This window comes from Odocoileus virginianus, chromosome 7, assembly GCF_023699985.2.
Source record: "Odocoileus virginianus isolate 20LAN1187 ecotype Illinois chromosome 7, Ovbor_1.2, whole genome shotgun sequence".
Classification (NCBI taxonomy): domain Eukaryota; kingdom Metazoa; phylum Chordata; class Mammalia; order Artiodactyla; family Cervidae; genus Odocoileus; species Odocoileus virginianus.
In genome coordinates, this window is record NC_069680.1 from 4,587,862 (window position 1) to 4,600,916 (window position 13,055).

The window sequence follows — 13,055 nt, forward strand, 5'->3', positions numbered from 1 at the left end:
CTCACTTTCTAGTTTTAGATCATTTCCTTCCTTCATCATCTCCTGCTATGCTCCTAACTGTCTCTAGCCTTGCCCTTCCTTCTAGGAAGGAAGGGCAAAGCTAATCCTTCCCCTGAATAAGACCACTCAATAGCTCCAGAATGCCTTCAGGGTCAAGTCTAAACTCTTGAACACAGAAATGCCAGGTCTCTCCTGATCTAACTATACATACTGTTACCCCAGCCTCAACTAACTCATCCAACTGCCACAAACACCTGCTTTGTAACCTCATTAAAATGTTTGTCCTTCCTCAAACAGGCTTTGCTTACTTTCCCTTTACTGCCTTGGCAGATGCCATTCCCTCTGCCTGAAATAACCTTTCTTCCCTCTTCCTTTGCTTAAATAACTTTTAATCTTCAAGACTCAGATAAAATATCAGTAAATTGCTTTCTGTGTGATCTCAGGGCTCTTTGATCGTATCCCAATCAGGGCATTTATGAATTTTACTGTAGTTAATTTTTACATATCTATCTTTTCACTAGACTATGAGGAAATTAAGGGCAAGGATCATGGTTTGTATCCTTTTCTGTTCTAAGTGCCTAGCAGTTGTTCAATAAATAGCTATTTAAAAATAACTGAATCTATGCTTTATGAAGATATGAATTTTCATCATTTTTAAAATTAATATATTCCTATCATGCCTGGTACTTGGTAGACACTTAATAGGCATTTTTGAATGACTGAATAAGCAGGGTCTTACCTGGTGAGAAGACTGGAATTTCAGTTTGGGAGAGGATGTCTCTTGAGAGTAGGGGGTAGCTCCCACAACAACCCGGGGGAAAGGGAAAGGGGGAGTCTGCTGGCCCAAGACACCAGAACCCTGGGCATGAAAAAGTCGATCTCTCAGCTGCTGAACTGGTGGCTATAAAAGTTACAATAATGAAAGACTATGTTTAGTAAAATTAAAACAAGCAAACATCCTCTCTTATAAGCCTAGCCTTACATAGCTTTTAAACCTCAGCTGACCCTCAACATTTTAGCCATCTCAGAGAACTCAAAAGGTCTCTAACCCTTGCCAAAGTGACATCTGCCTTACTAGTTATTTCTCTTTGAAGGTTCAACTCAACTGTTTTAAACCACTGAGAAGCCTTCTTCAGCTTCTCCAGACAAAGCCAGCCCCTTGCCTGTGAAGTCCCACAATGCTTAGTATAAGCTTCTGTTATGGCAGGATAAATTATTGACATCTGGTTTTTCTCCAAGAGACTGTGAACTTCCTGAAGGACTAGGTCTTATTTATCCTGGGAGCTTTAGCATTTAGCATAGTGCCTGTAACACAGAAGTGCTCAGCCAGTGTTAAGATGACTGAAAGAAATGGTTTGCTCTCTCCACATGCTCCCACTCACCTGAGCACAGTCTCTGGGTAGGTAGCTCATGGCAGTGGCCAGGCTGCCCTGGGCTGCCAGGAGGTTGGCATACTGAGTGATTCTGTAGGTTGTGGCAGGGCCTGGGTTCACCCCATCAGGACCCCGCAGTAGCTCCAAGCTCCTGTTAAGGACCATCACTTTCTCCATCAGGTCCTGGAGGGACAAAAAAAAGGGCAGTCAGTCCTCATCAATGCACACCCTGCTCTCTTAGCTCAGGCAGCTCAACCAAGGACTTCCCTACTATGGATAGCAGGTGATGATATATGACATGTAAGAGACATGACAGCCAGAGAAGGGCCACTTGGCTTCACCTCCCAAGCTGTTTGGGTCTTACACTCTTGTACATTTCTGCCTCTTCATTTTGGATTCTTTACCTTTTATGCTAATACATCTCAATTTCAGATTCTGTTATCCTTTTATTTCATGTGTGACTTTGTCTCCCCGTGACTGTGATCACCATTTTCTCTGGGCAACCGCAGAGTATTTGGTACAACTTAGATTCATAGGACTTTTCATAGATGCTAATAGAAGACCCAAACTCAGCATTATTCAAATACAAAGTAAACTTATATACCCAAACCTGAAGTGGGAAAAAATTACAAAGTTAATATCTAAGCAGCTGCTACTCAATCTCCCTTGACTGAGAAGGAGGGAAGATGACAGCTTATCCATGGAAAAGGTCCCAGACTTTGAGGGCCCTTCCCTCTTCCCTAAAACTCCTGATTCCAGCCTGGATACCTAGAAGACCCACCTCTGATGTCCCTGCAATCTCCACTTCCAGCCTCTCCTGAAGGCCTGGTATGGCGGGACCAGGGCCCTGAAGTGAAGGGGTACCTGTAAAGCCATGGGGGATGAAGCCGGCTGGCATCTTGCCCAGCACTCCACCAGCCGCTCCACGCTCCCTGAGCACACGTAGCAGAGTCTGGCTTCAGAGGCGAGAGCCCAGCCACTCTCCTGCTCCATACGAGTTCCCAGCCTGTCTGCAGAGAGATAGAAGCTTCTTAAAATGGCACAGCTTCCCTGTGCTTCTCCTCCTCCTCCTGTTTGAAAACAGGTGGGGGACCATGAGCTATGGGACAAGTAGTCACAGTGGCTTTAAGACAACACTGAGGTTAATCTTGCTCTGCAGTGAGGGGCAAAGCTTTTGCACTGAGATCTGACAAGAAAAAGTAAGAGGACAATAAATGCCCTCCACAGAAAGCAGAGATGCACTCTAGTCCCTGACGACATGGCTTGGCCTCCCAGAGTTCAGGCTGCGCCTCTGTCTCCTCCCTCAGTGTGTCCACTGACTCCATGCTAGAGTCACACCACTCCATCCTGGAGCCAAGGGCCACCTACCACAGAGCTCGGGGAATTTCTCTGGCTCTGAGTATGTCAGCAGCAAGGCCAGAGCCTCTCTCCAGTTCTTCAGGCTACAGGCACACACCATGTCTTTCCAATTCTTCTGTATAATGCAGGCTAGCAGCTGTAATGGGCAGTGAGGGAAGGAGACCGTCAGCTGTTCATGCAGCACAGGCAGCAGGAGTCACACACAGGGATGTGCTGAGACAAGCCCCTGCTAAGCAGCCTTCCTGTTTGACCACTAACTAGGGGCTCGGGGTAAGGTAAGGGTGGTTGGAGTAGGAGGGGAGAGCGGCAGATCCTCTAAACGCCAGTCCCGTAGTGTGGACAGCCACTTGACAAGGTCCAAGTAATCCCTTCCTCCTCCTCTCTGCATGGTGGGCAGTTACCGGGGCGATTCCGGTTTTCTTCTTGGCCAAGTAGCGCTCCTGTGCTTGCTTCAGCAGATCTGCACCTCCAGCCTGGGCCAGGATGATGGCATCAGCAAAGCACTCTTCCTTCAGACACAGCTCCACAGCAGGGCCCAGTTCTCCAAGCAGGAGAGCCCGGCTCAGGAGTCCCTCCGTGTCTGCAGGCAGAGCATCCCCTCTGTATCAGCCTGCCCTCAGACCAGCGCTTTCTGTGCCCACCTCCTATACCCTGCCTCCCTGACCCCTCACCCTGAACTCCCAAGATTCATTCCTTCACAACAAAATGCAGGGGTTGTCCAGGGGTGCCCAGGTCCAGTGGTAAATCTCTAAGAACAGAACCAAAGACAAGGGAGGGACTCGTGGCAGCATCACAGGTGTGCCATGTGTTTGCTCAACAACAAGAGGGTCACAGTTCTTTAAGCAGGAAGACAGAAGGATGAAGACTACCTTGGTAGAAAGCCTTCCATATGAAGGACCCATTCATGAAAATCTTCAGCCAGAGACAGCTCTGACTGGTACAGGACCACCCAGCATTTGCGATCATGAGGGGAAGCAGGAAGCCAGGGACAAGAAGGCAGGGTCTTCAAGTCTCGAGAACTCTGAGCCCACCTACCCCCACACAGAGGGTTCCTCTCCCTCGGGGTCAGGGTACCTTCTGTGATGGGGATCTCCCACGGAGTCATGTTTTGAGGGATCAGCTCATCAAAGAAGGCTGAGGAGGCTGAGGCTTCCCAGGTAGTATGTTTGGAGGTCTGTACGAAGAAGGACAAAAGTGGCTACTTGGGAAATGAGCCTAGAAGACAGAGAGCCGGCTTAGTCGCTCTCTTTGAGAGTGCTATTAAGAGTGGTCCCTTCAATATAAATAAAAGCAAAAATAAACAAATGGGACATAATCAAACTTGCAAGCTTATGCACAGCAAAGAAAAACAAAAGACAATATACAGAATGGGAGAAAATATTTACAAATGATGTGACTGACAAGGGCTTAATTTCCAAAATATACAAAACAGCTCATACAATTCAACAACAACAAAAAACAACTCAACAGAAAAATGGACAGACAACCTAAACAGATATTTTTCCAAAGAAGACATACAAATGGTCAACAGGCACATGAAAAGATGCTCAATTATTGAGAGATGCAAATCAAAACTACAGTGAGAGATTACATTACACTAAACAGAATGGCCATCATTAAAACATCTACAAATAAATGCTGGAGAGGGTATGGAGAAAAGGGAACCCTCCTACACTGTTGGTGGGAATGTAAGCTGGTGTAGCCAAAACAGTATGGAGGTTCCTTAAAAAACTAGAGTTTCCATATGATCTAGCAATCCCTCTCCTGAGCATATATATGGACAAAACTATAATTCAAAAAGATACATGCATCCCTATGTTCACAGCAGCACTATTCACAACAGCCAAGATAGGAAACAACTTAAACATTCACTAACAGATGAATGGACAAAGAGGATGTGATACATATACAATGGAATACTACTCAGCCATAAAAAATGAAATAATGCCATTTGTAGCAAGATGAAGAAAGACAAATACCATGTGATATCAGTTATATGTGAAATCGAAGATATGACACAAATGAACATACATATGAAACAGAAACACACTCATGGACATAGAGAACAGACTTGTGGTTGCCAAGGGGGAGGGAGGTGAGGAAGGGATGGAGTGGGAGCGTGGGATTAGCAGATGCAAACTAATGTACATAGGATGGATAAACAAGGTTCTACTGTACAGCACGGGGAATTATATTCAGTATCTTGTGATAAACTATAATGGAAAAGAATATAAAAAAGAATGTATGTATATATATATATACACACACATAACTAAATCACTTTGTAGTACAGCAGAAATTAACACAACATTGTAAATCAACTATATTTCAATTAAAAAAAAAAGAGTTGGCCTTTAATGGGTAAAGCTAAAAGAATAACCAGGTAAAGTTTGGGAAGTGCTATACTTCATGGTTAAAAGAGCTCCACTCCTAGCTCCAAACCTTATGGGTTCTGTGTCTCGTCCTGGTTCTAAATGAGTGAGGAGTTTGAAAACTTCCACAGAAGTTGAGCATTTATTGAGAGCAAAATGAAGGGCTAGGAGGGGCAAGATTCCCTACGGGCAGGTTTTCTATGTTACCCTAGATGGGGCTGGCTGGGCTCCTTACATACCTGTAAGGAGAAGGCCTGTTGTCCGTTACTGTTGAGGTCATCTCCCTTGGACTGAGGGCTCTCATCCAGCCTCAAATCTCTCCTCAACCATGTGGCTACCTGCAGGGAGAAACATATGAATACCACTCTTCCCAGCACGAGATCAAATAAATATTAAGCTTTTCTTCCCACCTTCATACTCCACCAACTGGACTTACTAAGATCTTTGTACTATTTTCCTGGGAAACAGAATAACTCCAGGAGGTAAAATGCTCATATATGCATTATGGAAGCCCAGGAAGAGGTATTCTGAGATGGTTTCCACCGGCAGGATTCTTTTTTTCTGCAACAAACACATATTTCTGATGTGAAAGCAGCTTACCTTCTTCTGAAGTTCATCTTTACTGTATCCTAATAGCTTCAGGAATTTCATTCTGGAGTCCTCCTCTAAAGTCACCTAGGAGCCACAGAACACAGAAATGTCCATTAAATGAATGTGAATGACTCTCTCCTGCACCAGTTGGACATCTGTGCTAGTGTACCCTCAAATGTAGCTCTACCAGAAGTGCCCCCTGAGGCCAACACCATCTCTCCCCTCTTTTCCACAGACTTGATTCCTGTGGGGTTATGGGTAGATGTGTTAATAAACCCTTTCTCCCTTCTACATGAGAACTGGACCTTCAAGTTGACTTCCTAGATCTATTATGCTGGTACCCTGATAAGAGTAAAATGTCAGCTAGTGTTTCTAGGCAACACTGCTTGTGACTGGTAAATTGCATCTGGACTGGAACTATGTAAACTATAAATAATTGATATGGACACGATGCTATGGGCTTCCCTGATAGCAAGGACTCTTGTACTAAACAAATCCCTTGCAGGAACCCTAGAAGTTATGCTTCTGGAGTTCATAAAAGAGATATTGGCCCTTGTGGGCCTGAGGCTTCTGAGCCAGGGCAGCTAACACACCAGCTTGATGTATATCTTATCTTCTTGCACCTGAGCTGTCTTCTGAGGAGCTGAAGGGGAGAACTCTACACTACTGCATGGACTGCAACAAGGACTCCCACAGAAGAGAACCACTTGATGCAGTCCTGTGAATCTAAATAGCTAGGTGAAAAGACTCCTAAGTAGAAGCTGCATGGTAAACAGTAAGCTTACCTACTCATGTTCCAGACACTGAGGGCCAAGGTTTCCTGAAGCCCTATCCTAATGGGTTAGCTGAGCTGGGCCCTTCATTTATTCCACACTGAACCATAATCTTTCACAAAGTCTCTCAGGGACCCCTCCTTCTTCTATGCTCTTCTGGAAATGCTTATCCACACTCAGCTCCAGAACTATTATGATAGACAGCTCTTGCATAGCTTTAAATCAGACTCCTCTCTGTCCTATGGGCGCCAGTGCCTCCTTTGTTCAGCAGAGTAAAGGCTGAACTCTCGATTATTCCCTCCACCCTTTCCCACCCCATCATTCCTGGAGTTATTACCTGTATCTTGCTTACAGCAAAAGCATTATTTCTTATTATTTTCCTCCCACATCTTTTTCCAGCTTCACTCTACAGTTGATGATCTTTCTCACATTCTTTTCCTCTTCTCAGACTTCTGGTATCTACCTTCATAAAGTTCTAGCACAGACTCCGATTTCTTCTCAAAATCCCCAGAAAAAATCCTTTTTTGCATTCTACTTTATAATCCCAAAGATCTGATTAATCCTCTCACTGCCTGTCCAGTTGCTTCTCCTTCCTTTAGCTCTCTCATGCATTCACTTCCTTTGATAAGTAAAGCACTTCTCCTTGTGTCATAAGCAACCTGAAATTGGATTGACACTGGAACTGAAGCCATGCTTCAAGAGTAGAGTGGGACTTGAGCCTGTCACAATGACTTGCCTTGGGTTACCTGATAAAACTCAAAAGCCTTCCAGCTGATCTTCTTCCCTTCCTACTGCCCCATGGCATGGCACTGGAAAAGCCTTCACCTTGGATCTGGTAAAGTACCCAGGACATCAGCAGTAGTAGAAAAAAGGCCAATGTCACTTGTATTCCTCAGTTTCCCTAGCCATAGAGAGTCTCTGAGCCTCTGGTAAAATGAAGATTTGTTCCCAGGATGGGTGCTGTGTAGGAAAAAACCCAGCAGGGTTAAAGCCTCTGTAATCTGGGCCATAGGGTGGTTGTTGACAAAGGCTGGGGTATCTGGCTTTGGGGAGACACTTCTGAGCAGTCAGCCTTCAGGCTTCCTACCTTCAGGAACTGCCAGAGCATCTTTTCGCTTTGCAGTGATGCTTGCTGGATCTTGTTCTGACAGTAATTCAGGAGATTTCCTGATCCCAGGGCCTCCTGCAGCTCAGCTGACTGTGTCAGGAATTCAGGTTCTGTGGTGACCTGACTGATAAAGACTAGGCGGAGGCAAGGTTGTGGCACCTGATGGACAGGGGTGCTGGGGAGGCCAAAGGTCACCAGCTTGCCCCCAAACTGATAAAGGAAAACAAGAAGAGTAGGGCAAAAATTAACACCAAGTCAGGATTACAGGGGAGGCTATCTATTGGTCAACCCTTAAAGATAGGAAAGCAGTAAAAAACAAACAAACAAACAAAAAAAACAACTCCTGGGAGTGGAAAGAATCAGGAATTGAGTAGTGAATGTGTCCATATCCCAAAACCACCCCAGGACTTTCAGCACCATTAACTTAAAAGGTACAGTCCATGGTATTCCTTTCCTCACCTGTTCTGCTGCCATCATTCTCCCAGAGTTACATGATAGTTATCACTATCCCAGGCAGGGGGCTTCCCTGTGGCTCAGACGGTAAAGCGTCTGCCTGCAATGCGGGAGACCTGGGTTCGATCCCTGGGTCGGGAAGGTCCTCTGGAGAAGGAAATGGCAACCCACTCCAGTACTCTTGCCTGGAAAATCCCATGGACAGAGAAGCCTGGTAGACTACAGTCCATGGGGTTGCAAAGAATTGGACACGACTGAGAGTTATCACCATCCCAGGTAACTCTGGACTAAACCCCTTGTCATTATCACAGTCTTTTTACCCACTGTAGCTGAGCAACAATAAAATCCTCCCGCTTCTTATTCACTGTCTCCCATTCCCTGTGCTAGCATTTTCCTCCTCCATTCCAAGCCCTAGACTACCACCCTTTTCCAGGAGCTTGTACTGGTTTCACAAGGCCACGGGAGAGAGTTTAAGCTCCTCTGCCTATAATGCACAAGATCTTTCAAAATCAGGACCAGACCTGCCTCTCTAGCACTGCTCTCTCTGTTCATTCATGTGATCACTCTGTGTCTCCAAAGTGCCCAGTACATTCCTGCTTCTATGCCTTCATCCACCACAACGCTCCCACCTGAGCATCCTTCTCACCAAATTAGGTACTCTATTTTATAAAGCACCTGGCACAAAAGCAGAGCACAGCCACGTTCCTTTACTCCAGCAGTTCTTCACCTTGGCTGCGCATTAAAACCACCCGGGGAGTTATCCAGAGTCACCAGGCTATACCCCAGACAAAAAATTTCAGAAGCTCTGGAGGTGGTACCCAGGCACTGGTAATTTTTTTTTAAGTTCTTCAGTTTATTCCAATTGCAGTCATGGCCAGACAACTACTGCTCTACTCCCCAACCACTCACTACTCTCCCTCTTTAATGAGTGCTTCCTGCTAGAATTCTTCTCATGACTTTTACAGCACAAAATCTATACTACAGATCAGTGCTAAACACAGTCATCTTAACTTTTGATTTGTATAATACTCAATAGTTTTACAAAGTGTTTATATGTACTCTTTTTTGAATGCTGGATGGTATGGACTGTTTGCTAACCTCTGTTCTCCTAGGGCAGGAGAGGTGGGGGGTATCAAGTTCTCAGCCCTCTTCCTCCTGTTCTTCCTAAGAAGAGATTTCCATTTCTCCTTGGCCCGAGTCCCTAGCTGAGTCTCAGCGGACCACAGACAGAGGGACTGAGGGTTAAGAGGGGATGTTGGTGGGAGGCATGCAGGAAAATCCTTCCTTCTGCTGTCCCCCACTTGGAAAGGGGTTGGGTTTGGAATGTGAGAACAGTACAATAAACAATGTTTAGGGTAGTGTCCCTCATCCCCCATATATTGTCACACTGCTTATTTAACTGCTATGCACAGTACATCATTCGAAATGCTGGGCTGGATGAATCACAAACTGGAATTAAGATTCCTGGGAGAAATATCAACAGCTTCAGAAATGCAGATGATACCACTCTATTGGCAGAAAGTGAGGAGGAACTAAAGAGCCTCTTGATGAGAGTAAAAGAAGAGAGTGCCAAAGCCGACTTAAAACGCAACACTCAAAAAACTAAGCTCATGGCATCCGGTTCCATCACATCATGGCAAAGAGAAGGGAAAAAAAGTGGAAGCAGTGACAGATTTTATTTCTTGGGCTCTAAAATCACTGTGGATGGTGACTGCAGCCACAAAATTAAAAGATGCTTGCTTGTTGGAAGGAAACCTATGACAAACCTAGACAGAGTATTAAAAAGCAGAAACATCACTTTGCCAATAAAAATCCATATAGTCAAAGCTATGGTTTTCTAGTAGTCATGTACAGATGTGAGAAAGGGACCATAAAGAAGGCTGAGCACTGAAGAATTGATGCTTTCGAATTATGGTGCCAGAGAAGACCTCTGAGAGTCCCTTGGACAGCAAGGAGATCAAACCAGTCAATCTTAAAGAAAATTAAAAAAAAAAAAAGAAAAGAAAATCAACCCTGAATATTCATTGGAAGGACTGATGCCAAAGCTCCAATGCTTTGGCCACCTGATGCAAAGAGCCAACTCATTGGAAAAGACCCTGATGCTGGGAAAGACTGAAGGCAGAAGGAAAAGGCGGCTACAGAGGCTGAGATGGTTGGATGGCATCACTGACTCAATGGACATGAGTTTGAGCAAACTCCAGGAGATAGTGGAGGACAGAGCAATGCCTGGTGTGCTACAGTCCATGGGGTTACAAAGAGTCTGACATGACTTAACAACTGACCAACAAGAACACCCCCACCCCCTAACCATCCATGGAGGTAAATGGGGGCTCTGTGTACATTTGGCCTTGAGTTTAAAAGGCAATGGCAGTGGGGAGGGTCAAAGGTTTTGAGCGGAGGAAAGGAGAAGATTTACATTCTTTTTCCTCTACTATCTATTCATTCCGTTCTTGCTTTGTATTCTAACCAGGAAAATCAGATGGAATGGCAGGCAGTTCTCCATAAGTGAGAGCTCAAAAGCAATCAATTCTTTTAGACAGGACTGGCACTGCAAGCAGGGTAAAGGGGTTGAGAAGAAAGCTTAGCAAATTGCTGCTTAAGCAATAAAATGGGACCTGATATGAGACTCAGGCAGTGAGAATCAACTTCTTATAGAACAGAGCTCCATGCTGGGCACACAGTAGGCTATACACACACACACTACACTTACAGCAAATGAAACACCTGCTGGCCTCCTCATCCATTTGGGGGGTTTTTTCAGGGGAGGTATCAATGATGCTTGGGCCACTTGCTTTGGCACCTGCAATGGTGGGAGAGGCTGGCCTTTGCTGAAGGAAGAGGAGATCTGGGGACAAAAGGACACCTGCATCACCGGTGTGAAGTGGTGGCTTAGCCAGGAACTCCACCTACAAAGTCCATTTTGGGAGGGATCCCTGAGATACCCAGAGTCTGGCCCACAAAAGTCAGGACTCTCATATTTCAGGGGGCTGGTAGTTTCAGATGCCCATGCAGCAGGCTCCTGGAAAGCCAACTGCATCCAATGTCTACAGTGAAGTGTGACACAAAATGTATCTATAGGAGACAGGGAGGTAAGTTTATTCTTCAAAATAGTGGAGGGTCCCAGCATGGAAGTCCAATTCCCCTGAAATACCACAAGGAACATTCAAGAACAAGAGTCAAGGTAAAGGCCTCCTTTGTATTGGGCAGGAACTGACATCCTTGCAGGAGGATGGACACTGGTGCAAAGGTTCACAAACCTGGGGTTCCTGAACCCAGGGCCCTAGTCTCCCAAGTCTTCAGTAGTCCCCACTTCTCCCCAAGCTTATGTCCTTTGTTCTCCCACTGAACAGAGACAGTCCCTTCCCTCCAGCATTTTCCACCAAGCCCTTCAAACCTTGTCAGCCTGTCTCATCTGCTGGACTTCCCAGCTCCTACCCATCACAGAGTACAAATTGATCCAGCCATCAAAGGAGGCAGCAGAGAACACCAAAGGGTCCCGAGGGCACCACTGCACATCAAAGCACCAGCTGCTCAGTGTGGGTAGTTTATACACCACCTATTGTGAGAGAACATAACCAAGAGGGAAACCCTGACTTAGGTAAGGCAACTAGAGCACAGAAGTGCATCTGGAACTGCCCTACCATCCCAGCATACCCACAGAAGGGCCAGCCTACCTCGCTGCTCCCCAGGTTCCAGCACAAGATCTGGTTGTCCTTGGCACTGCTGAGCAGCAGCTCAGCATCAGCCTGACTCCATGACACTGACAGGATCCCCCTAAAAAGGAAAGGAAAAAGGAACTAACATTTGTTGAATGCCTACTACGAGTAGCATGCCTTACATATCTTGGGTAAATGTCATCCCCTCAAAATAAGCAGTGTGGCTTCATTTTACAAATGAGGAAAATGAGGCTTGGGAAGAAACTGAGGAACTTGCAGCAGTCATGCAGCCAGAACCCAAGTCAAATTTCAGAGTGTGGCCATAATGTGCTATAACCACTCTGCCACCCACAGGTCCCTGCAGGATGGCCTGCTTCTCTTCCCTGATTGTAGGGTGGGTAGAAATTCTGAATCAGCATGAATCAGGGAAGCACCCATTCCCATGGGTGCTTTTAGCCCAGGAGGGTAGTAAGGACCTAACTCTCAGAAGTCCCTGAGGAGGTACAAAGGCATGATCTTTGAGTTAGAAAGAACAGACTATGGGGCTGCTTCTTCTACTGTAGGCCCAAGAGCAAAGGCTTCAGAGGCAAGCCTGTTCACAGGAAAAACAGGAGCCAAGGTTCTTTTATTAAGAAGTCTTGGAGGAGGCAGCCTAATTAACTAAGAAATGAGCATGTCCTCAGATCAGAGCCTGGGGGCTCTCCCAGAGGAACTAAATATTGGCTCCAATATTCCTCATGACCCTACCCCCACTCACATGTCTGGAAGTTACATGGAATCTCAGGCTCTTTTCTATAACCTCGGGGTCTACAGGAACTCCTCTTGATTGGAAATGGGGCTAGAACTGGGTAACTGTGTGTTCACCAGGATGGCTCTGAAGCTGGGGAGAACGTCTGCTAGCCAAAGTGAGGCATGTATTGCCTTCTACCCAGGTCAGCTATGCCCTGCCCTCCACCAAGGATGACATGCTACCTGCTGTGACTCTCCAGCACCTTTAGGGGTGAGGAGGCAAAGCGCAAGTCCCACAGCTGAATTACTGGAAGACGATCATCTTCTGAACAAAGTACCAACTGGGTGGCTACGTCTGGGTGCCAGGCCAGGCCTGAGCAGTGCATCTGTGAACAAAGCAGATCCCAATGGACAATACAACCTGACTTTATGAACCCTTTTTGTCAAGCTGAAATGGGACCTCTCTGAGGGTTTTATGTCTTTTCTTATGTAATCGGGAACACCACAGCCATTGGGAAACAAGTGATGACCATAAGCAAGGAGCACTAGAAGCCTCCAGATCAGCTCAGTTTGTTTTCTCTGAGGTTTCCCTCTCAATAGGAAATCTACCACAGGGCTGAATCCACACATGTAACAGCTGA

The 13,055-nt window shown here is 45.9% G+C and overlaps 1 protein-coding gene across 20 annotated transcripts in view; it reads right to left on the reverse strand.

The window, feature by feature from the left end:
* SEC31B (SEC31 homolog B, COPII coat complex component) overlaps nt 1–13,055 on the reverse strand; it is a 74,771-nt gene that overhangs the window by 45,210 nt on the left and 16,506 nt on the right. For 17 of the 20 annotated variants that reach the window (XM_070470025.1, XM_070470024.1, XM_070470026.1 and 14 more), the window contains 13 exons: nt 12,658–12,800; nt 11,704–11,803; nt 11,424–11,585; nt 10,740–10,874; nt 7,556–7,786; nt 5,705–5,779; nt 5,344–5,442; nt 3,807–3,906; nt 3,134–3,312; nt 2,742–2,868; nt 2,238–2,383; nt 1,383–1,556; nt 740–901 (listed from right to left, as the gene is read on the reverse strand). In XM_070470025.1, coding sequence (XP_070326126.1) covers nt 740–901; nt 1,383–1,556; nt 2,238–2,383; nt 2,742–2,868; nt 3,134–3,312; nt 3,807–3,906; nt 5,344–5,442; nt 5,705–5,779; nt 7,556–7,786; nt 10,740–10,874; nt 11,424–11,585; nt 11,704–11,803; nt 12,658–12,800 — 1,833 coding nt within the window. The remainder of the gene's footprint in view (nt 1–739; nt 902–1,382; nt 1,557–2,237; nt 2,384–2,741; nt 2,869–3,133; nt 3,313–3,806; nt 3,907–5,343; nt 5,443–5,704; nt 5,780–7,555; nt 7,787–10,739; nt 10,875–11,423; nt 11,586–11,703; nt 11,804–12,657; nt 12,801–13,055) is intronic. The other 3 variants (XM_070470029.1, XM_070470031.1, XM_020870613.2) reach the window with 3 other exon arrangements.